The sequence below is a fragment of the Adiantum capillus-veneris genome, chromosome 21, assembly GCF_014529385.1.
Source record: "Adiantum capillus-veneris isolate H3 chromosome 21, ASM1452938v2, whole genome shotgun sequence".
Taxonomy (NCBI): domain Eukaryota; kingdom Viridiplantae; phylum Streptophyta; class Polypodiopsida; order Polypodiales; family Pteridaceae; genus Adiantum; species Adiantum capillus-veneris.
Window position 1 is genome coordinate 27,472,665 of NC_140951.1, and position 25,413 is coordinate 27,498,077.

General features: G+C 45.4%; 1 protein-coding gene across 18 annotated transcripts in view; it reads left to right on the forward strand.

The window, feature by feature from the left end:
- The window catches only part of LOC147430687 (uncharacterized), a 198,764-nt gene that overhangs the window by 22,535 nt on the left and 150,816 nt on the right, over nucleotides 1-25,413 (forward strand). For 17 of the 18 annotated variants that reach the window (XR_015185642.1, XR_015185641.1, XR_015185643.1 and 14 more), the window contains 4 exons: nucleotides 9,240-9,328; nucleotides 20,692-20,881; nucleotides 20,980-21,110; nucleotides 21,304-21,888. Coding sequence is in view for 15 of the 18 variants with exons in the window: in XM_086493279.1 (XP_086349405.1) it covers nucleotides 9,240-9,328; nucleotides 20,692-20,881; nucleotides 20,980-21,110; nucleotides 21,304-21,888 (995 nt within the window). In the remaining 3 variants the exon portion in view is untranslated. The remainder of the gene's footprint in view (nucleotides 1-9,239; nucleotides 9,329-20,691; nucleotides 20,882-20,979; nucleotides 21,111-21,303; nucleotides 21,889-25,413) is intronic. The other variant, XM_086493276.1, reaches the window with a different exon arrangement.

The window sequence follows — 25,413 nt, forward strand, 5'->3', positions numbered from 1 at the left end:
CAATCACTGTATCCTTGACAAACTGACAAGAAATACTCACTTCTATAGCACTAACCAAACTTTTGGACATTCCATAAGAGCAATTGCCAAACTGACAATCTGTACAGCTCTAACATTCATGTAACAGGTATTTCATTTGAGCTCACTTTAAATACCATGTACATCATTTGTTTCAGAAGCCATTGTCACACTGACAATCCATGTAGCTTTGAAACTCAAGGGGTCAAGGTAGGTTGCAAATCGAAGGCTTCCAGGTAAAGTGATAGCACAGTTGGTGACTCTGCAAGTTCACCTTCTTCCATCCACTGAGCATCCATTGGTGGATAGTTTCTGAACTTTACCAAGTAACGCCTAGCAACCTTGCCTTTCACTTTCCTTTCTTTGTGTGCCAAAATCTGTTCAGGGACCAAGATCTCGTCAAGTTCCTCGACTTCCGGCTGATCTTCAGCTGGCATATCTTCTGGCACATCACCTGCATAGGGTCTGAGAAGACTCACATGAAACGCATTGTGAATCTTCCAATTGTCAGGCAATTTCAGCCTATATGCAACATCACTGATTATGTCGCAGACTTGAAAAGGCCCATAGTAACGCATGCTGAGCTTTGGAAACAGTCTTTCCTTGCCCTTCATCTTCTTTAACCTTGCCTTTTCAAAGCGTAAAAGCACCCAATCACCAAGTGAATATACCACTTCACGACGGTGACGATCAACTGCTTTCTTTTGCTTTGCCTGAGTCCTTTCTAAGGCCACTTTGACCTTCTTGTACATTTCATCCATTTCCTGAACATACTTATCTGCTTCAAATATCTTGTCCTTTGTATGCAGTATGGGAGGAACTTTCTTGCCACCTTCAACTATCTCAAAGGGTGCCTTGCCAGTTGATGAATGCACTGTATTATTGTATGCATACTCCACCAATGGCAAATACTTCTCCCACTTTCCTTTATGCTCTGACACATAGCACTTCAGCAGATCTAGGACACTAGAATTTGCCTCTTCTGACTGCCCATCTGTTTGAGGATGAAATGACGAAGAGAATTTGAGCGTGGTGCCCATATTCTCAAACAAGCCTCTCCAGAACAAACTTGTCATGCGTGGATCACGGTCGCTAACAATCGACTGTGGCATGCCATGATACTTGAAAATATTGCTCATAAACAAGCGTGCCATCTGATCTGGCTTTATCTTCTTCCTGACAGGAATAAAATGAGCCTGTTTGCTGAATCTGCAAATAATGGTCCAAATACCATCGTTTCTTGTCTGCGTTCTCGGAAGATCAAAGATAAAATCCATAGCAATACTTTCCCATGGTTTATTTGGAATAGGTAGTGGTTGCAATAACCCTGGTGCCTTTTGCCTGTTAAACTTGACCTTTTGGCATATTAGGCATTCTCGCACAAAGGCATCCACATCCCTTCTCAATGTAGGCCAATAGAAGAATGTCTCAACCGCTTTAACTGTAGCATCGATACCACGATGCCCTGCATACGGTGGGACATGACTCTCTTCCATAACTTTGCGTCGCAATGGCTTTGTGACACACAATCTGCCATGCATCATCATGAACCCATCTTTGAGAAGATAGTGTTCATGACGTTGTCCATCCATTAGTTGCTCGAAGACCCTTGCAAAATCTTCATCATTTGCATAGTGTTCTCTCATATCATCAAGTTCATGATGATAAGGAATCGACACAGCTGAAATTTGTGGCTTCCTTGACAAGGCATCAGCCACAACGTTCTTCTTGCCTTCCACATGCACAATCTGAAAATGAAACATGGACAAAATATTTGCCCATCGCATATGCTTCTCAGATAACTTTGTCTGTGTCAAAAAGTATCGCAAGGTCTGATGGTCCGTTTGGACAACAAAGTCTGCACCTAGCAGGTAGTGTTTCCAACTTAAGAGCGCATGAATCACAGCCAATAACTCTTTCTCATAGACTTGCATGGTCATCTCTGGCCCTTGCAAAATTCTGCTCTCATAGGCTACTACCCTGCCATCTTGCATTAGCATTGCACCAATGCTACTACCGCAGGCGTCACACTGGACCACAAATGACTTCCTAAGATCTGGCAACACAATGACTGGATCTGAAGTCATCTTTTCCTTTAAGAGATTAAAAGCTGAAATCTCTTTCTGTGTCCATCTAAAGGTGACTGCCTTCTTTTGAAGAGCATGTAAAGGTGAAGTAATCTCAGCGAAATTTCGGATAAACCTTTTGTAATAGGAGCATAGTCCCAAAAAGCTTCAAACATCATGCACCGTCTTCAAATTTGGCCATGACTTGATCGCTTCAACTTTTGCAAGATCCATTCTGACACCATCCTTTGACACAATGTGTCCCAGAAAGTGAATCTCTTCCAGAAAAAACTCACTTTTCTTTGCATTGATGAGCAACCTATGACTGCGTAGCTCTTTGAACACAATGGCCAAGTGATGCCTATGCTCCTCTTCATTCTTTGAGTAGACTATCATGTCATCAAAGAATGTACCAACAAACTGCTGGTGTGGACGGAAAATTCTGTCCATCATCCTATTGAACGTAGCAGGAGCATTTGTGAGACCAAAGGGCATCACTAAAAATTCGTAAAGGCCAAACGTCGCTCTAAAAGCAGTTTTGTGCACATCCTCTGATCTAATGCGGATCTGATGGTACCCACTCTTTAGATCTATCCTGCTAAACATAGCTGCTCCTTCTAATTTGTCCATAATATCATCAATTCTAGGTATAGGGAATCTATTCTTGATGGTATTCTTGTTCAGTGCACGGTAGTCGATGCACATACGCCATGAGCCATCCTTTTTTTTGCACCAACAACACTGGAGAACAGAATGGAGATGAACTGGGCTGAATCAGCCCCTTTTCTAACAACTCCTATACTTGGCCCATTATCTCTTTCTGCAGAGCCGCACTAACCCTGTACGGAGGCTTATTTGGTGGGCTACTGCCTGGCACCAAATCTATCGCATGGTCCTCGGGTCTCTCTGGCGGTAATTGAGATGGTAATGAATCGGAGAAACAGTCACTATACTGTTGTAAAAACATTGACCTTTCTTTATCTAGCACAGATAAATTTGATTCATCACAATCTGACACTTCACGTGCAAAAACCAAGTACGCAGAAAGATGCTTTTTCATTACAGAAGTAATAGCAGAAGCTGATACAGTAGGAATAGACACTCCCCTTTAAGCTTTACATCCAGAATGTGAGTCTTTCCCCTGCTCTGTAGAGTGATCTTTTTGTTGTAGGCATCCATGATTCCCTGTACACGAAACAACCAAGGAATACCTAACAACACATCACATCCGTCCAGTGGCATGATGTAAAATTCTTTAGCATCTACATAGGACTGGATATGTAGACGCAACTTTCCAATGATGGGTGTCACATCCTCTGTATGGCCAGGACATGCCAAACCTGCCTCTGCTGTATACCCCATCTCTTCAGGTCTGATTCCCAACTTTGAAGCCAATTCTGGGGAAATGAAGTTAGCTTTGGCACCTGGATCAAAGAAGATAAGCACTGTTTGATCCCTGATCTTTCCCCATGCTCTGCAAAGCTCACTTGCATCTGAATTTGGCTTGTCGCCCACCATATCTGGCACTAGACCAGCCATGGGCTTCTTTCCTTTCCTGTCCTCCTTGTCTTCAGAATCAGCTGGCCTTTTCTTTGTAGGACAGTTGTAAGCAATGTGGCCAGGCTGCTCACATATAAAGCATTTGTTTTCTGTCCTCGGGACCTTCTTTTGCTCTTCTGACTTGCGAGGAAAACGTCTTTTCCATTTCTTCGCTGGTCCTTTTTCTGATTCAGCCGTAGTTTTATCTTTCCCTGCGTTGGCTGACTCCTGAGTCCCTTTAGGAGCCTCATTGGGAACGTGCTTCTTGGCTGAATTTTTCTTGCCTGACCCTGCCTTGACGCCAGTGTTAAATTCACAATCTTCTCCCTTGAGCAAACCATTGCCAGTGTTTGCTACCTCAATGAGCTGCGTCAAAGTAGTGACTTTTGTCTTCGTACAGTACTTTCTCAATCCTTTAGGTAGGCCACAACAGTATTTTTCAATCTGTTCTGTCAATGGCACAAACCTATAGGAAGTTACTGGAAGTAGAGCTTTCCAAAACTTCCGATTGTAATCATCCAGATTTCTACAAGTGGCAGCATTTAGCTGGTGCCATTCTGTCATGACATCTGCTTCAAAGTCATCAGATAACCATGCTGCTGCAAAAATCTGCTTGAAATAAATCCATGTGGACGGAGCTTGCCCTTGAAGCAATAAAGTTGTCCACCATTGTCCCGCATTCCCTGTCAAGAAAGTGGCTGCCTTGCGGACCTTTGAAGCCTCTATAAAGTTTCCCCCTGCATAGGCCTTGTCAAACTGCTGGAGGAATGAGAGAGCCTTCTTCCTGTCATCAAACCTTGTAAAGGTCGTGAAAGTCACACCTTTGCCACCTTCTTTGTACGGAGTTGGTCTCTCCAGCGGCGTTAAATTGTCATATGGAAGTGACTGAAACATGGGAACACTATTAGGGTTCATCTGTGTTCCTTGGCTGCTATTAACTTGACCAGGAAATGCCATATTTGGCTGCTGATTTGTAATTCCAGCCATACCAAAATTTGCCTGTGGCATCCCAAATTGGCCCTGAGTGCTTTGAAACCCTGGTAGCATGCCTGTGACACCATACATGGGGTTAGGCATCATTGTTTGAGCACCCCCGAACACTGTTCCTGGCGTGTAAAACTGATTTCCAGGTGCATGACCAGCCATGCTCTGGAATACCGATCCACCTCCAAAATAGCCAGGGTGTACTGAAGGTGGTGGGAAGACCTGTTGCATAGCCTGTAGGTTACTTCCCTGCCCATTAGAACCAGCTATAGGCTGCTGAAAGGTGGCGGGCTGAACTGGTACAGCTTGAAAGACTGGCATCTCAGCCACCTGTTCTTGCACCTTAGGCATAGGTTGTGGAGACTGCATGTTCTCCGTCAAGTGTACAGGTGTTTCCATTGACTGTGTGGTATGAATCACCTGTGCTCGAGCCTTAACAGGCTTTTGAATATGATCTAGTGACCCAACTTGCTGAGACGGAACAGGAGGTTGCAGAAAGGCTAAAAACCTCGGGTTCTGCATTACTTGTGTGAACATAGCCACTGCAGTAGCCAACTGGGTCCTGAATATATCGTCATCTGTCTGTGGTGGTCTTGAGGACTCACCCACTTCATGTGTCTGTTGACCCTGTGAAGAGGAAACCTCTTCCGTCACATCATCTGGTCTGTCAGCCATAATTGCAATTCCCTGTGTCTGGTCTATGATCCCCTGTGTCTTCAAGCCCAAAACTGACCAAGGCTCACTTCTATGGGAAAAAGTGATTTAGTCCCGTCGATGGAACCATGAATCCGGCCTGTTCAATCCAAAAAGGGCGGTAGACTTTACTTCAAACCTTGATTTAGCTTTCACCCATTATTAGTCGTCTATTTTACCTGCGCTATAGTGACACAAGAGAGGGGAATGGGATACAGATGCTAGAATGCACCTGTATGAGAAGACCGACACCAGATTGGCCCCTAACTTAGGCGCCCCTTTCGGTATTTCTTTATTCTTTAAAAGAGGGAATAAATGCTGTGGATCCCTACAAGCTGCCCCGCACAAACTCGGCTGAATTTCTACTGTTCCAGCCCGATTTCGGCAGCATAACTATACTAGAACCCTTCACAGTCAGTATTCCCACGCATTGGCCGACTTTCCCGACGCATACGGGCACTTTGCAAAACCTGGCGAGAATCTGCAGCACGCTGAATTCTCTGTTTTCAGCCCTGAAAATGCGCCAGATCACCTGTACAGCGGTCCCCTTGCGTCCCCAAACCTCCTGGGGGTATTAGGGTCCGTTTAGGGCCAAAACCCTAAACCTGCAAAAATACACAGCAGGCTGTAATTCACTGTTTCGGGCTCCATTTCGCGTGCCGGTCGCATCCTTAGCAAGTCCTCGAGGTCCCGCACCTGTAGGGCTACTTGCCCTTTGAATCGGACGAGATTTCTGGCGTGAAACCTCTCCGAATTCACCTGTACCTGCGGGGGGATTAGCCGCTAGCTAATCCAGTACCTGTGCAAGAGGCTCTTGCCTCGGCAATCGCGCATGAACCCACACAACTGTACATTGGTCAAATGAAGAGCCCACTAGAGGGGCATAACATACTGCCAAAGGGGAGAGAGAGGGCAGTGCGTAGCGTGCAGGGCATCACTCCTGGCACCGCACTGTGCATAAGAGGGAAAGCAAGCATTCCATAGCTCTTAACCTGTGACAAAACTGAAAATGAGGCTCTCCCTCTCCTAAATTCAGCGCCACTTCTTGTTGCATGAGGCAAGTGCACCAGAAGGTGCCACTTGGCACATTTATAAGCATTTTCCCGTTTCGGGGTTGCCGTCTAAAAATATCCCAACCGGTTGCCCAGTTGACTTCACGGCAGAGTAAGAAAATGTTCCCCTTGTCATTCTGGAGGTAATGACGTCAACACATTTTCAGGTCCCAAAATAGCAGTTCCCTAAATTTTAGGAGATGCTGCCATTGTATCTTTCTAGGTCATCCGACCCTCTTTGTACATTGCGGCCACATCCAGAACTGAAATGTAGCCTCTGTAGCAAAGGATTCCACTTTGGCTAGTCAATGACCCGACTTTGGCTAACCATAGTCTTTGTCCAACCTTAGTGCTCTCTTGCCCTCAGGCCTGGACTCCCTCTGGACAGTTCCACACTAGCTATGCAATGCAGGGCAGTTAGATTTCCCGAGGGGTGTTTCCAAAAAGTGAAAGTAAATAGATAATAAGAAAGAAATCAACAAAAAGGATAGATAGTAGTCACACGCTGGTGACACCTACCCACTCGCCCTCGCCCTACCCTCACCCTCACCCCCTCGCCCTCGCCCTAGTTCCCGTCACCCCTCGCCCCTAGTCCCTCCCCCTCATCCCCTCGCCCTCCCCTTACCCACCCCCTCTCTCCCCTAACCAGTCCCCCACTCACCCTTGCCCCTACCCACCCCCTTACAATCCCTCGCCCCTACCCTCCCCTGCCCCCCTCGCCCCTACCCTCCCCTCACCTTCCCTCGCCCCTACCCACCCCCTCTCGCCCCTACCCTCCCCCTCACATTCCTCGTCCCTACCCAGCCCCCCTCGCCCTACCCCTTCCCCCTTGCCCCTACCCTCCCCCTCAACTTCCCCTTCCCCTAAACAGCCCCCCTCTCCACCATCAGCAGCTAAAGCTGATTTGCTGACAAAAACCGGTCAATATCAGCTACATCTAGAAGAAGACACAATCCATCCATCCTCTATGGAAATTCTAGCTGCGAGCATCGGCTCCTGTTCTAAAGGCCTCTGTTCTAAAGGCCTCTCTGACATGCCTCCTTCAGAGAAACTACACTTCATGCATTTCAGCTCGAGAAGTGCCACGAGTTTGCTGCAGCTCTTCACACTCTACTTGGAACTTTTTAGAATTCTCCTGAACTGTTATCATCTCTGCATATGAATCCGCCATCCCGTGTTCGAGCAGAGAAACCTCCTCCTCCAAGTGTTGAATTCTCTTGCCATTTGCAATCATTTCTTGCATGGGTGGGCCAAGCACCTACTTCAAGACAGATGTACATGCGGTACCTATTGGTTTTACTTCACAGTTTTTCAGTATTTCCTAGTTTTTCAATATTTCCTCTCATCAAGACGGTGAGCGGTCTTGTGGCAGGCAACCTGTAGCAGGCTACAGTGTCACTTTCACAGGACACTCAGTTAGTACAGTTGGTCTGGTCTGGTTCACATTGGACGGACTCTTTGGGCTGGGTTGGGCAGTGGCACGTGGCAGGATACGGACGGTGGTCTAGTGGACATCGTGGCTTGGTCACCACCACCACTCACTTTGGAGATTGGCTTAGGTGGCTGACATTTATGGGCCGTTGGGTCATTATCATCATCGGCTTCACCTCGGATCTTGTACGGAGTCATCTAGAGTGAGTTTGTGGGCTGGAGCTGAGTGTGCTGCCACGCCAGAGTCTGTATCAGTCTTTGAGGCAGTCGAGTCATATGTTCTGGTCTGCTGTTGTGTCTTTGTGAGCTGTGTTGATGTCTATTGTTTCCTTTTTGTTGAGTCTGTTTGAGTGAGATCGTCACGCACATTGCACTGAGGACCACCCACTGTAGAGAGCACGACACATTATCCGCGCTACACTTGTGACCTCTTTTTCAACATTGTTGACATCCTTGAGGCTGGTGACCCTCACATGTAAGGCACAAAGACGCCTTCTTTGGTCTTCTTCGAGGGTCATGTTAATGATGGCAAGTGTAGAAGAAGCCTCTTTACCTTTCCCTTTCTTGGCGACCTTGATCCATTTCTCAACCGCCTCCACTTTCTTTTGTGTCTTGGTGATGACCTCGACCCAAGATGACTTCTTTTCCTCCTCTTCCTTGATGACCCGCACTTGTTCTTTAATTGTGTTCAACTCCTCCGTCATGGAAGGCTGAAATTCCCCTTCTTCAAGTCGCCCTCTTTTGGCTTCAAGAAGCTCACCTTGTAGATTTCGGACGATGGAATCTTGGATGACCACTCTCTCCTTGAGCGAAGCGATCCTCCTATGCATGCCATCTCTTTCTTCGGTCCATCTTTGAAGAACAGTGCTCCTCTCCTTCCTCCACTCTTCCACTTCGTTTCTCCCTTCTCTGTTGCTTACATCCTCTTCCTTGTCCGCATGGAAAAAGCTTTGTGGGCGGCTGGCGAAGGATGCATCTTCATACACGTGGGGGAAGCTGTTGGCACTTCTTCGATGCTTCCCATGAGAGAGAGAGAGAGAGAGAGAGAGAGAGAGAGAGAGAGAGAGAGAGAGAGAGAGAGTCGTTAAAAAAAAAAGAAACCCTAAAAAACAACAAGAAATGCTTATGAAACCCTTAAAAAACAAAGAAAATCAGCACCGAAAACCTTAAAAAACAGCAAAACACAAATTTGAAACTTAAAAAAACAGCAAAAAACAGTGACAAAACCCTAAAAAATACCAAAAAACAGTGACGAAACCCTAAAAGCACAGAGAGAGAGAGAGAGAGAGAGAGAGAGAGAGAGAGAGAGAGAGAGAGAGAGAGAGGAATCAACACGAAGCGGGGTTCTGCCTTCCAGATGCATTGATGGTTCAAAGTACAATATCTGTGAGAGAGAGAGAGAGAGAGAGAGAGAGAGAGAGAGAGAGAGAGAGAAGATGGAGCATTTTTTCAACAGGGAGGATTTGTATGGATCAAGAACTTGAGCACAACAAGGAAGCTACAAGACGAAAAAGGGATTTGGATAATGCTAAATTGGAGTTGGAGGTATACAAAGGTCTTTGGTTAGAGACAACTATTGAAAATTGTCAATATTTGATGACATCGACATCAAATCTTCAATGACTTATCGATGGTGATATAGTGACAATGAGAATAACGAATAAAAAATTGAAGAAATGGGTTCTTATGTTTATGTTAAAGAAGTTTTATTAAGTCATTATCGATAAAATTTAAACATTGCTCGATTTTTATTTCTACCAATCAAAAAACGCCAAATTGTGAACCATAGGAAACTAAGAAAGCATGCCAATATGGTGGGTAGAAGCATTTGTGGTGGAAGGTTTTCCATGCAGACTCAAGTCAAAGTCTTTCTTAGAAGTCTTGCTCCGACAAATAAAGCAACTTTCTGGGTTTTGTGTGGGTCCAATTACAAATCTGGAAAAATTAGAACTTTTTGCTTTCATTGAGAAGATTTGTTATGTGTTACAACCATTTGCAAAAGTGCTATCTTGCCCAATTCACCTAGTGCTTAGATGCTTTGAGCCAAATATACTTAGTACTTCACTGCATTCTATAAATGATTGCATCTCCTCTCCAAGACCCAAGTGTATTCTCAAAGAAGAGAGATAGTTGGGCCACAAACTGAGTTTTTGCATGTGGTACCTAAATTCCGATTATCTGCTCCTTCAGTGGAGGGTCTCAAGAATGTGCTTAAGTTGTTTTTGTTCCTAAGTATGCTACCTTTGGCAGTTTATTCAATCTTAGAAGGGTGTGAATTTGTGATAGCATTGCAAATACACCTCACTTAATAGATTACTAAGCCTAGCAATTCACAAATGAGGAGATTGAGTTTTGCACTCGGAAGAAGCCTAGTGTATTGGATAGAAAGGGCAAGAAGGTGCTATGTTTTTAAGAAATCACAAATGCCCGTATATTGCATGGCTAGTGTGAAATGGCCATTGGTTGAGAGCTTCACCGTTTCCTTGGGTTCTTGACAGTGATGACTGTTACTGCCGTTATGTTGCCGAAATTGGGCCAGAGTAGGGAAATTTCAGCCCAAATAAAAGTGTGGAACACCTTGTAGAAGTTTATAGGTGTTCTCCAGTGCAATAAGAATAAAGAAATACCGAAAGGGGCGCCAATCTTTGGGGCGATCAAGGTGTCATTGTCTACTTGGGAGCACTCTAGCTACCAATTTGTGGATTGTTTTTGAATTGGTGAATTCTAGTTGCATGTTTATTTGTGAAGTTACTTTGTGTCGTAAAGTGTAGGGAAAGTTAGATGATATATTTGCGGGTCAAAGCTAAAGTTTACCGCCCTTTAGTAACGCTACACTCGGGTTGTATGGTTCCGTTGCCGAGACCGCATCACTCTTTCCTCAAGAATTGAGCCTTGGTCTGTTTTGGGCAAAGACACAAAGTAAAGGTACTTGGAATTCCACTATGGCTGACAGGACGGATGACACTAGAGAAGAGTGTTCTTCTTCACAAGAGAGAGAGGCTATTCGTATAGTGCATGAGTTAGGTGAAAGTTCATGGCCACCAACTCATGCACCTTTTATTAAGGTGAATGCGCCACAAGTTCAAGGGATAATGACTGGGCAAATCATTGAGGACGTGTTCAACACAGTTGATAGCTGCTATGAATGTGTTTAGCTGGTTGATGTAGAATCCTAGATTTATACAGTTTTTGCAAGTTCCACCAGTGTCACTACAAGTAAGGCAACAATTTGATCGAGTAGAGCCTGTTGAGGCGCGATTGCGTAAAGCAAGGGATTGAGAGGAAGAAGAAGAAGAGAGTTTTAACGTCCTTGCCTTACGGATCGTCCTAGAGACCAAGAGTCTATGAGAAATCCATCCAACAAACCTGCAGAAGAGCTTTGAGCATACAAGAAAAATACCACACGGGAGAGCTTAGGCCCAAATCCAAATTGTTGCATGGTGTCTGCGATATAGTCCCAAAGAATAGTATCGAAGGCCTTTTCAATGTCAACCTGCATGACTATTACATCTTGTCGAGCATATTTTGCACATGCCATGCCAATGATGACATTCGCCAGGTTATTAGTGATTTGCTGTGTGGAATGAAGCCATACTGAGATTGATGTAGGCCTTCATGGAGAAAGCACTTGAGTCGATTAACAAGCATTTTAGCTATCACTTTATATACCACAGGCATCTATACTATAATTAAAGCGGGAGGGATTCATCAGCCCCCCCCCCCCCCCCTGCACGACACATGGCGGAAGCACGTTGCTCCGGCGTGTGTGCCCTATGCCTCCCGGCTAGAGAGAGAGAGAGAGAGAGAGAGAGAGAGAGAGAGAGAGAGAGAGAGAGAGAGAGAGAGAGAGAGAGAGAGAGAGAGAGAGAGAGAGATGAAATGTTATATTAACGTCTTCAAAAGGCCAAAGTGACCTATGAGACCAGAAAGTTACAATGTGGTGGATCTGATACAAAGTCAGAGTAACAAGATGACAAAAATGAAATGACAAATGACAAAATAAAATACTATGGAATCCTAAATTGCTAGGTGTGAACTAAGCAACTAAATGGGATAGCTAGATCACAAGAGATCCAGCATCGGTCGCTGGCAGATCTCATCAATCTCCTCCATGGTCAGTAGTCTGACTGGGCGTCATGCATGTCAAGCCAAAGTGATCCGAATCCTCTGATGCAGTCTCCGTCGATGCTGTGTAGTCCTCCACAGTTGTGGGCGTCTGGATCTCCCCAGCTCAGTTGCTCGGTCGATCAATGTGCCTCTGGTGTGAGGCAACGAGCTCTGCTGTGGTAGTAACTCCTCCGGGTGTCCAGTGCAGCTCTAAAGAAATTTGTGATCTGTCTCTGAGACTGGCTAGCCTCTCCTCTCATCGGGCTCTCTCTGTGTCTGCGTAGCTCGAGCAAAAACAAACCCAAGCATCAATTATCCTCGTACTGCATGACTCTAGAGAATGGTCCAAAGCCCTCTCTGAACAAGCAATGGAAGCGGCCTCGTATCTCGTAGTAGACGAGGCAATGGCATGTATAGTGCAACTCTGTCTCAGGCTCGATGTCACACAGGGGGCATGTCCTGGCCTCTGTTGGTACTCCGCTCTATCTCCCAGTCTCGATCCGCAGCTAGTGCGAAGATGTGCGTATCTGGCCGATAGCACATCGTATCCCATGAGACAAGTGGGTGTCCATGTATCTGGGCCTTGTCACAAAACCATCAACCGTAAGCTGGAGGAGATGCTCTCTGTAGAAAACCATCTTCGTGCCCAGCTCCTGTGCTGGCTGTATCCATGTCCTCTTGGTGTCTAGCTGAGTCAAGTCGTGGCGGATGAGCCTGGTGATCTCGGATTGTGTAAGAGTCAGAGAGGGTGCATCCAGTGAGTACTAGAAGGGAGGCAATCTGTCTATGCTGAACCCATGCGACTGAAACCATGATGTCATCTCCCCATACCAGCATGCTGTATCTCCCTACATGGCTAACTGTCGAGAGGACTCAAGTGCAAGGCGGGCATATCTGTCTCTGGGAAGTTCCCACATGCGGTGTATGAAGGAGACAGATCTGGTGAGCGCCTCAACCACTAGTGGGGGGGGAAGCTAGCTCTGCTCGGACAATAGCACGTGGTACTGAAGCCTTGGCTCTAATGAGCCGCGAGATCATAGAGACCAGAGGCTTCTCCATGTCCCCCCATCCATCACTGCGGCCTGTCCTTCCGTGTTGATCCAATGAAGGTCCCCAAATCTCAGCTCCATAAAGCAATGCAGAAGCCACGAGAGTGTCAAAGAGCCAGAGCTTCGTCCGAGGCTCCTGAAACTGAACTTGTGAACACATCCTTTCCAATCTACCCAATGCTGCATGGGCTCTGGTCAGTCTAGTCTCTGCTGCCCTCCTCAATGAAAATGCTGGCCCACTAAAAACCACTCCGAGGTAAGTTTACGCATCTGTATACTCCACTGTCTCCTGGTCGTATGTGAATGCTGGCGCTGACCTCCTGATCCACTGTGGGGTGGTATTAAATACCACGACCTTGGTTTTACCAAGGTTGACGGACAAACCACTTTCCTGAGCGAACCTATTCAAAGCATCGCATCCCCTCTGGAGAGTCGGAGATCAACAGAATATCATCAGCATATAACAATAATGGAATCCATGTCCCTTCCAGCTGTGCACCTCTATCACCATCTCTCTCAATGTAGTCAGAAACCTCATCCACATACATACCAAATAGAGTAGGAGAGAGCGGGCAGCCCTGCTTCACCCCAATAGGGGAGTGAATCGGTGTGGATAGACCCTCTGAGGTGCGTACCTGCCCCACTACTGACCTGTATAATGCCATGACCCCCCAAATGAGCTTTGTGGGTGCTCCCATTTGTTGTAATCTGCGCATCAATCTAGCTTTGGGCACTTTGTCAAATGCTTTGCGGAAATCCACAAAGCTACAATAGATCCGTCTCCCACGCGATCTACCCTCCTCAATGATGGCTCTGAGTGTCAAGATATGGTCAAGAGTAGAAAAACCCCTCCTGAACCCTGCCTGCCCGGCTGCACGTATCCCTCTCCCTCTCTGCCCATCTAGTCAGCTGCTGCTCAAGAATAGATGCGTACAACCGTGCCATGTGTGAGGGCTTGCTTGATACTAGGAGCCTATCTACTATTGTACCTATCTTCAAGTTGGGAGACCCTATGGAGCCTGGGAACCGAAGGCCGCCGGCCAGACTAGTGAGCGTAATTGGTCTCCAATGAGAGAACTCTTCACATAGTGCATGCTTGGGTATCAACTTAAGTAGGCCTTCTTTTCAAGAAGAGGGCAGTTTCTGCTGCTCCCAACCCGTATTCATCATTATCAGCAGTGGCAACTTTAGGTCATCCCAAAATGAGAAGAGATTGGAGTGGCTCTCCTCTTGTTGAACAAATGCTGCACTAGACTATGGCTAAATCGGCCTGCACTCTGGGAGAAGTCACTGCCAATCCAAAATCCTCAAGGTAAAGCTCTAACAAAAGAGTTGTATCACTTGACCAAGTCCTTCCGGACCACCTTTCCCTTCCCTTCACTTCCTTGTGCGCTAGTATCTGTTTATGTTGAAGGATTTCATCTCTCTTCTACCTCTGATTGATCTAGCAACCTCAGTTTGAAGGATACGTCATTGATCTTTTGCAAGATCTGGAAAGGTCCACAGTATTTTGTACTTAGCTTTAGGTAAAGCCTCCTTTCCCTTTTATCTTTCTCAATCGGGCCTCCTTGTGGATGTTTTCATCCGGGTTATGACCATCAATACAAAAATCTGAATTCTGACTTTTTATAATAAATCTAGAGATGCATGGCAAACTCAGGCATGATGAAGCCCAACAGTAAAAGAAGCATTAAATAGGAAAATTTAGCACAAAAGTAGGGTACTTAATACGGCATGCACACCACAATAGAGAGAGAATTTGAAACAATATTGTGTATGCTTGTGTGTGTGTGCGGGGAGCATATATTGGTACCTTAGGTCTACATCCACTATTGGGAAGCGACGACGTAAGTGGGATGTCATAGTATTTAGTCAATACTATGCATGATGGAGCTGATGGTTAGATTGTCTTTTGAGTGACTACCATGAGTCTTTAGTGCACTTTCCCCCTTGAAGGTGAATGGGGGTTTATTCTGGATTCATCTAGGTATATGGATATATATACAGAGACTATTGCAAAGCCTCCTTAACTTGGTCAAAAAATGTCACTAGATCCTCAACAAAGTGAGATGCCTGAAAGATCTTGTCCTTAGTGCACAAGATAGGCTGGACCTTCTTGCCACCCTTGACTATCTCAAAAGGTGTCTTCCCCGTAGATTTGTCAACCATGTTGTTGTAGCCAAACTCCACCAATGGAAGATACTTGTCCCACTCGGACTTGTGATGAGAGACCTAGTACTTCAGCAAGTCTAGTACATCTAAATTGGTGACCTCTGACTACCCATGGTCTGTGGATGAAATGACATACAAAAATTGAGATTCATACTCGAATTCTCACACATTGCCCTCCAAAACAAACTAGTCATGCCATGTGATTTGATTGTCTTAGTTAGTGGTATAAAGTGAAGCTTGCTTGCTGAATCTATCCATTATAGATCTTTCAAAGATAAAAATAAATTTATGACTATACTCTCCCTCCGTCGCTTTGGCATTGGTAAAGGTTTTAAGGAGTCCTAGTGCTCTGTGTCTGTCATACTTCATCCTTTGACATACCATACAAGTGTGCACTAAAGCATTCATATCTGGCTCTCTACTTCCTCAATGCCTCTTTGCCCAACAAAAGGATTATGGCACTTTGTCAACACTTTCTGCCGCAAAGCCTTTGTCACACATAACTTGGCCCTATGCATCAACTTTCAAGTAACTGGTCATTGAGAGTGTATTGTGAACCCAATTCCCCATTCTGAAATTTGCCATAAATCACATCGAAGTCAAGGTCTAAAGCATTCTGCTCCCTCGTATCATCAAACTCATGATAAAATACTGCTGCGACCTTGGAAAAAGACCTATGAGACTAGAAATTTACATCATTGTTGTATGATCTAAATGTCCAGAATGGGAAATACAAAACGCTTAAGTATCAAAAGCTAGCTAGTAGAGCCAGCTGGTGGCCTATCTGCCAAAGCCGGATCTACTCAGTGGGCTGATTCTGTAAGTACCATCACATGCTCTCTCTCAGAGAAAGGGGAGAGACGGATGCCAGAAGCCGCACAGACTTCTACCATCATCAATATGACCATTGAGGAGGAACAGAAGAGGAGGACTAGAGCCCTCCATGTGCGTATTACTGGTATCAAAGACGCCGAAAATGTAGAAGACGAAGTGAAGGAACTCTTGCAGCGCATGGGCATCCCGTAACCTATGCACACAGGTGCTTGGAGAGTAGGAAAGAAGGGAGTGGATGGGAAGGGAAACGTCAAAGAGAGAGCACTTATTTTGCGTTTCCCGACTTTGGACACAAGGAAGGAATTCTTGAAGAAGAGACCAGCACTTAAGAAAACTGGAATATTTATGGGGGATGACCTTACTTTAGCACAAATAGCACATATGCAATAGTTGATGCCAGAGATCAAGGCAGCAAGGGAGAAGGGAAAAATTGCCTTTTATAGAGGAGGGAAAGTAGTGGTTTTGGAAAGACGCACAACATGACGGTGCGAGACATATGGGACCACACTCCGGATGGCGGCATGGAATTGCAATGGATCATATAGGCTGGATGTGGGTGCTTTTGAGGATAGCTTCAGAGATAGAGACATTGTCTTTTACTCAGAGACACATCAGAAATCTGGACAGTTGATGCTAGGTGTGACTGGCTATTTATGGGAGACTGCTTGTCGGCCAGACGCTAGATCCCAGCATGGGAGTCGAGGTTCAGGAGGGGTAGCAGTCTTATTCAAAGAGGAGTTGCAGCCGCTATTACAGATTGTCCGGAGAGATGACCAAGCGAGATACATGTGGGTGAGACTGAGAGCTGAGACAGGCAGATTCTTATACATTGCTATATGTTACTTTCCCCCTAGCACATCAGTCTATACCTCACCTAGAGGGCAATCCCCTTTCTCCATACTTGATGATGACATGTGGGAGTTCTCTAGAGATGGAGATATCATTCTCTTGGGAGACTTTAATGCCAAGACGGCCAATTCCCAAACGGTATTTTATGATACCTCGGAGGAGATGCTTAGAAAGATGGATATATCGGGGATGGGGCTTGACAGACACTCACAGGATAGAGAGCACACAGAGTATGGGAGATATCGCATGGAGATGACTACTACGCATAGTCTGGCCATACTTAATGGTCTAGAGATTTTTCCTTCGTCTGGGGGACTCACATGCTTTCCACACAGACATGGAGCCAGTACAGTGGACTATGTCATGACTTTACCGAGCTTCATCTCTAATATTCAAGATCTCAGTGTGGGTCCTAGGTCTGTTGGAGTAGCAGTGGACCATGCTCTCCTGACTTTTTTAGTCTCTTTCCAGTATAGTGCCTCTCAGACACCACGGAGGATTGCACACACACAGTATACTCTTACACCAGAGACGGACTCAGTTTATGTGGAAGAGATTTACAGACGGATGTGGGCAGCCGAGCATGTATATACCGTGGAGGAGATCACCACTTTATTGACGGAGATCTTGCATGGGGCAGCAGCAGAGGCATACCCGCACACTCAACCAGATCAGAGAAGACGTTTTGGGAACATGCCTCAGAATAGTTGGTATGATGAGGAGTGCAGAGAGATGAGAGTTCAGATTCAGAGCGAGCTTATACTTGGAGTCATTACATATAGACAGTCTCGGATTGCCCTTCGGCGTTTAGTGCGACGGAAGAAGCGGGAAGTGGGCCTTCTTAGCCCAAATGGAACATGATTTGTATCAGCTCTTTTTGAGTCGAGATTCAGGTGAGGCCTGGCGTTTCTTCCATGAGCACTCACCTCCTCCAGTGATTACTTCTCCCGAGATTTGGGGTCAGTATGCAGCATCATTATATACAGTACCTAGCCAACCACCATTACCAGATCCTCTAGAGCCATGTCCAGCCACTAGTACCTTCTTTACCACTGAGATGGTGAAGAACGCCATTAACAGGATGAGGACTAGGTGAGCATATGATCATGATGGTTTGGTGGCAGAGCACTTGATACATGCTAGAGATTTACTGTCAGAGGTTCTTGCGCGGTTGTTTAACCGTGTCATGTGTGAGGGACTACCCGAGTCTTGGAGGTTATCTACAATTGTACCTCTCTTCAAGGAAGGGAACCCCACGGTGCCAGGGAACTACCGAACTATTATGATAGGGCACACATTGGCACGGTTGTATGCATCCATTCTTGAACAGCAACTGAGTAAATGGGCAGAAAGTGAGGGCATATGAGCAGCAGGACAGGCTGGATTCAGGAGGGGTTTCTCCACTTTGGACCATATTATTACACTCAGAGCCATTATTGAGGAGGGTCGGGCACATGGGAGACGGATGTATTGTTGCTTTGTGGACTTCCGCAAAGCATTTGACACAGTGCCGAGGGCCAGATTGATGCACAGGTTACTGCATTTGGGAGTACCCACAGAGATCATATGGGGGATCATGGCTTTATACGGCTCAGTGACTGGCCAGGTATGCACCCTTGAGGGGATTTCTGACATTGTTCATTCCACTATTGGAGTGAAACAGGGGTGTCCTTTGTCCCCTACACTTTTTGGTATGTATGTAGATGAGGTCTCTGACTACATTGACAGAGGCGCTCAGCTAGCACGGACATGGATCCCTTTATTATTATATGCTGATGATATTGTGTTAATATCAGAGTCGCCAGAAGGCATGCAGAGACAGTTGGATGCATTGCACAACTTTGCAGAGGATAGTGGACTGTCTGTGAACCTTGGTAAAACCAAGGTTATGGTGTTTAACACCACATCACAGTGGGTCAAGAGATCGGCACCTACACTCGTATATGGTCAGGACACTGTGGAGTACGCAGATGAATATACATATCTGGGGGAGGTATTCACGGGACCGAGGTTTACTCTGAGGAGAGCAGCAGAGACTAGACTGTCCAGAGCCTATGCGGCCTTGGGAGGGCTAGAGAGGATGTGTTTGCAGGTTCAGTTTCAAGAACCACGAACAAAGCTATGGCTCTTTGATACTTTGGTTGCTTCAGCTATGCTTTATGGGGTCCAAGTTTGGGGACCATCTGTGAATCATGACAGTTGGAGGAACATGGAAAGACCCTTGGTATTTATGATATCCCGGATGATTAGAGCCAAGGCCTCCGTACCACATGCGATTATTCGAGCGGAGGTAGCCACCCCTCCTATAGAGATTGAGGCTCTTACCAGATCAGTGTCCTTTATGCACAATCTATGGGATACACATAGAGGCAGATATACTAGATTGGCTCTTGAGTCCTCTAGACAGTTAGCGATGCAGGGAGACGCATCATGTTGGTATGCGCAGATGACCTCATGGTTTCAGAGGCATGGTCTCAGCATGGAGAGATTGCCTCCTTTTCAGTATTCCCTGGATGCACCCTCCTTGCCAGTCACTCGGACGGAGATCACTAGACTCATTCGTCAGGATCTTATACAGTTGGACACCAAGAGGACATGGGTAGAGCCGATGCAGGAGTTGGGCACGAAGATGGCTTTCTACAAAGAGCATCTTCTCCAACTTTCGGGAGATGGGTTTGTGACTCGTCCGAGCTACATGGACACTCATTTGTCTCATGGTCTACGATGTGCTATTGGTCAGATTCGCACATCCTCACACCAGCTGGAGATTGAGACGGGTAGATTCAGAGGGATACCACCGGAGTCTAGGATATGCCAACTATGCGGTAGAGAGCCAGAGACAGAGCTACACTACATATGCCACTGCACTGTGTATTATGAGATACGAGGGCGCTTCCATTGCTTATTCAGGGAGGGTTTTGGACCCCTAGCTAGAGTCATGAGGTACCAGGATCAGAGATGCCTTGGCTTATATCTACTTGAGTTACACCGACATAGAGATAGTCTGTTGAGAAGACATGGAGTACGACAGTCACAGAGACAGATCACAGACTTCATTGGATCGAGGGAGCCGGGAGACCAACCACTAGCACAGGGTGGTACCCGCATTCATACCAGAGGCACTCTCATTGACAGGGCGACTGAGCTAGGGAGATCGAGACGACCACGACCGAGACATAGGAGCACACTCCATCGGCGGAGACTCCAGCAGAGGATCAGAGGCATTCTAGCACGACACCCAGATTGTCATTGAGGGCCTATTCTACATTTTCACATTTTCACATTTCACACTTCATTTTTACTTTCAGTACTTTTTGTACTTGTACTTCAGACATTGTATTAGACTCACCACTTTGTATCTGATGGTCTCATAGGTCATTTTGGCCTTTTGAAGACGTTAATATATCATTTCATTTCTCACGGGCCGCTGCATCATGGTGCCAATCTCCTCTGTAAAGAACCTAGTAGGAGCTGTTCTGTTGCTCTCAGCAATGGCCCGGATGCGATGATGATAGATATGTTGGTGTCGGTGACGTGGTTTACAAGAGGTATGAGGGTGTCAAGATTACTTATCTGTGTAGCTCTATATAGGAGAGTTCCATGAGCTGAAAACTGACATGTCCTGGGGTCCTGCTGAGAGCTGCTGCTTCAGAAGAAATCTGTCACCTGTCTCTGAATGGGTCCTCTGCTTGGGTTTGTAGAACTCTGTAGAGAGAGGTTTGTAAATTACTCAATATTGTGCTATGGAGTTCAAAAGGTGATGGTGCTTCTTTTAATAGTCGGGGAGCTTGTTTATTAAAGGTTACAGAGTAGAATATTTTTTAACAAATTGAAACAATCTCAACAAAAATTTACTTTGTACATATCACTCCACTATAATATTGAAATCTTTTCCAGGCTGCGAATGCAGAGCTGAAAAAGGCTCAAGATGAGTTCTTGTCTGCAGACAGCCATTTAAAGGCATTCAAAAGCAGTCTCACAAAAGCAAAGGAAGAGGAGGACAAACCGAAAGAGTCTAATACAACAAAGAAGGGCGCTTCTGCACCACCCAAGAATGACAAGGAAAAGACAGCAGGAGCAATTTCAGGTATTGTAAGAGCCAAATGGCCTGGATTGCAAACTTATGTATTGACTGGACAGCATAATGCTTATTGAAATACATGATGGATTTGTTGTGGCACTTAGGAAAGCCAAAACTTTCCCCGGACAAGAATGCAAAACCTGAGCAGAGTGATCTCGTGCAAGACGATACACGGCAAAGACTTGTTAATTCTTTCACTCAAGCCAAGGTGAAATGCCAAGTGATAGAGAAAAAGGTCAGAAATGTGCTGTGCTTCTTTTTTCTTATCAGATTGTTATAGAAAATTCCCATTACTTCACTAAAAGTGGGGCAATGCGCAAAGCATATAATCAGTGATTTCTGCAGTAGACACTGTTTTCTTTGTATAAGGATCGTGGCCTTGTATCTTTAAGAATACTTACATTGACATGCTCTCTACATTTCAACAGGTCATAGAAGCAACTTCAGTCCTGAAAAATAAAGAGTCAAATCTTTTGGAGCCATTCACATTGGTGCAGGTGTACATTCTACTGGGTCTCACAAACGATCCAGCATTTATAGCCAGCCTTGCAGATGGAGTCAATAAGATTTTGTATGCTATCTTGATTCTGAGAGCGTGCCAAGAAAATGATCAAGATGCCAAAATTACCGAACAGATATCCTCTTTGATAGAAACAAAGGGTATGAGCAGTGACAGCCTTAAAACAAAAAGTTTAGCGGTAGCATTGAAGACATTGGCAAAGGCCGCTAGTCTCCGTGATCCTGCTAGACAGATAGCCATTATTGATGTTCAATATGAAACTCTTGGTGCTAGTAGTGACACAAAAGAAGTGCAAGGAGTCAATGATGTCACTGTAGTTGAGAAGAAAGCAGCAAAGCCCAAAACTAAGGATGCTGAAAATACTCTACCTTATGAAAATATTGCAAAAGCAATGGCGTTGACTCTGCAACACTTGGTGCTGAAAGTTAATGCTTACACGTCCATGACAAGCAACATGCAATATGTAAAAGTGCCCCCTGCAGTTGTCTTTGAGGTCAGTTCAGCTTATCTATGTTTTTTTAGTTCAAGGAAAAAGGTTTTTATGTAGGGACAGCTAATTTGAGCAAGTGAAAGAGATGACACACTCACCCTGCTGTAAATGAAATTTTCCTTCGGAACAAAGCCTTGCACTTCATGATGTTGGGGTAAAGGCATTACGCCTCTGCCCACGGCCGGCGACCCCTTACCCATGGCCTGGCGGCTGGCCATCCGCCCACTTTGTGTACACCCATTCCCTTATTCTTCCTAAACCAAAAAGAATAAGGAGCTCCTACTTTTGCTTGAGGCCTGCTCCATACACACACAGTGTATGCTCTCCTCTCCCCTTCCCCGCACTGCGCGCGTACACATCCACGCACTCATCACATGACAGACCCTGCTGCTGCGAATATTGGTTTATTCCAACTGAAAAGGTTTTTTGGGGTGTGGCCTATCATTAGGTTGCATTCATCTAGGTCTTGTGTGGATCCATATGTTGGCAGTGTTTTATAGTAAACTTCTAAATATCTGGTTCGTGAAGTGAGGAATACTTCATCATAAGGCTGCCATACATCAACCACATGATAGTTTTATAGTGTTTATCTGCCGATCAAGAATACATGAAAATGTCGCCCAAACATCAAAGGCAGTTCCTCGTGCAGCACAATACCTTATTTTCCTGGCTGTCACATTATCTAATCACATGCAATTATCCAGCAAATGAAAAAAGAAAGTGTGCAATGGGTAAATAATAAGTAGAACTGTGGATGCTATTGCACTATCAATCTGCCCAATGGGCTACATTACCAAACACACTTTTTTTTTTTTTTGTGAGACTGATTTTGTATTAATTACAATAAGGTGCAAAACATAGCCACCTGAAATGGATGGAACCAGTCAAGAGAGCTAGGAAGCAGTCATAGAAATCCTCGAACTGCTGCAGTGAAAAGTCTTCTAAATGGAAACAATCATGAGCACCGAGGCCCACCTCTATTGGCAACTGGGCTATCCTATCGCAAATAGGAGCGCAAAACAAAATCAAAATGCTAAATCTTAATCAAATAACATCTATTTGGAAAGAAATAAAATGAAATGTTAATCTACATCTCGGAAAGGTCTTGCGAAGGTCTCCTCTTGATAGTGTCTAATTCCCAATTTACAAGAGTAGCACTAGCTTGTCATCTCCATAGTAGAGAATAAGAGCATAGATAATGATACTGGGTTTAAATAAGGAGACAAAGATAGGATCTTGATAGCCCAACTTGATTTGAGGGATGAGCAACAAATATGTTCAAGTTTCCAAATGAGAAACGAGCAAAGATTGAAGGTGTTGCCATGTAGGAAATTAGTTTTTGCTTCCCGAGATTGTGAATTAAACCTCGAATAACTTGAAAGAGCTCCTTTCAAAATTCCTTTCAACTCCACGGCTAAGTAGTTGTATGCCTCCACCTTGAACAAGGCTCGAAAATGATTGAAGCCTTATATTGAGGATAATAAAGCATCGAAGAAAGAAAGGTTTTTCTTGATTTGTTTGCAAAGAGACTGTACGTGATCTGCATGCCAATGGAAATTAAATTAATAATTTGAGGTGGATTCCTTAATTGGAAGGTCAAGGCAACCAAGAATATAAATTAGACTTTGCCAAAGATACTCACTGCCCAAGGTCAACAGCAATCCAAGGTAAAACCCAAGGTCGCTTACTTCCATTTTTTTCATCAAGACAATGCTTGCGACTTTGCATGTTCAGCCCGCCCTGTATTTCAACAATTCAATCAATTTTCTCTTCTCTGCCCAAGGTTGATTAGAGCCAAAAATTGTGGTGAGCAATGTGAGCTGAAGATGGTCATGCAGTGAAAGATGGTGAATCTTCAATGGAGGAGAGTGATTGTATATGGCAAGGAGAGTCAAGAAGACTGCCAACTGTGTGGTTGTGCCATCGCAGGTTCCTGATAGGCTAATTAGTGCTTGCTAGGCAACTCACACTATCACCCAAGACTAGCTTGCGATTAATAGTCATTCTCAGTAATTGATACATGAGCTCATGGGTGAAGCTGGAAAAACCAACACCGAGAAAAAGCTGAAGTTTATTTTGGATTTTTCTTTGATAGAGCTTTACCTAATTCTAGACAAGGTTCCTGTGAGGTCAAAAATCTGCTTATCGCCTCAGCATAGAAAAGGTACAAGACGGGGGCAAGAGGGCAACCCTGCCGTACAGACCGTGTGAGCATAAAACATTCCCTCTACCCCCTGCCACAACAGCGCCCGACTTTGTGGACACTTGTGGAGAGCTGACACTCCCCTAATCCATGCATCTGAAAAGCCCATCTAGCGCATAGTGCACTCAAGGAAGCCCTTGCCAATTTTGTCATACGCCGTCTCAAAGTTGAGAAGGACCACCACAAGATCCTCTTCACGAAGACGAGCAAGAGCAGCCGCCTCTCAAAAGGTGAAATGTTGTCAAGGATGCTACGCTCCCTGACAACGCCCATTTGTGTCTCATGTATGATGCTCTCAAGTAACGGTTGAATTCTCAAACTCAGAACTTTTGCTAGAATTTTGTAGGCTGAGTTGAGAATGGTGATGGGTCGCCAATGCTGAATCTCGTCCGAAGAGCCCCCCTCCTTGGAGATAAGATAGATCAAACCCCCGCTCATGCTATGTGGCATCTCGCTAGTGTACAAAATGTGCTGGTATGCACTACATATGCTTTGAGAGCCTCCTAAAGCTCCTCTAGCTGGAGAGGGCTCTCAAGCCACTAGTGCATCTCGTTAGTGACTAAGCAAGGCATCTAGGAGGTTCCTATTTGGGGAGATGAGCTTTTGGCCACCGAGTTTGCTAACTCCGGCATGTTTTTGGAGGATCAGGAGGCCAACTTGCACAGGTGTGAGCTGTTTCTTGAGGTGTTCTGTTGTGCATCAGGAGAATTGATTAACTGGTGGAAGATAGTGGCTTTTTGGGTTAGTATTGCTCCCATTGTCGATTGTTCACCTGGAGAGGGCTTTAGGTGGATCCCTCTAGGGACACCAGCTCGATACTTGGATTGTCAAGTGGTTTGGGGATCTGTCACGAGAGTAGCAGACTTGTCCTCTCCTTTCCATCAGGAGAAATTTGGAGCTCGACACGCCTTTCTCTTGCTGGCAGGGTTGTTGTGGCCAACTAGGTGCTTCTTGCTACTATGTGGTATATCACATTTTGTTGGATTTCCTCGAATTCTTGCATCAGCCAGTTGGAGAGTTTGTGGTCACGCGAGACACACAGTTTGCTTGGGTCAAAGTTTTCTTGGCAGTTCTTTACCTACTTGCTCTCAGGGAGTGTTGGGGATCGTAGACCGAGCACGGCAAAGTAGAGCCCTCCTTGGGAAGCTCATTGTTAGAGGTCTTCCTCCAGGGGAGGAGCCTTGGAAGGAGTTGTTGCTTCAGTGGATTTATGCCCAAGACATGCTGGATTTTCAGAGAGTTGCATAAAGTGGGCCTAAGTAGGAGATGCGAGGACCATTTCGCTTTAAGCTTGCTTCGGTCTTGGGAGCAGTTGCCGAGCTTGA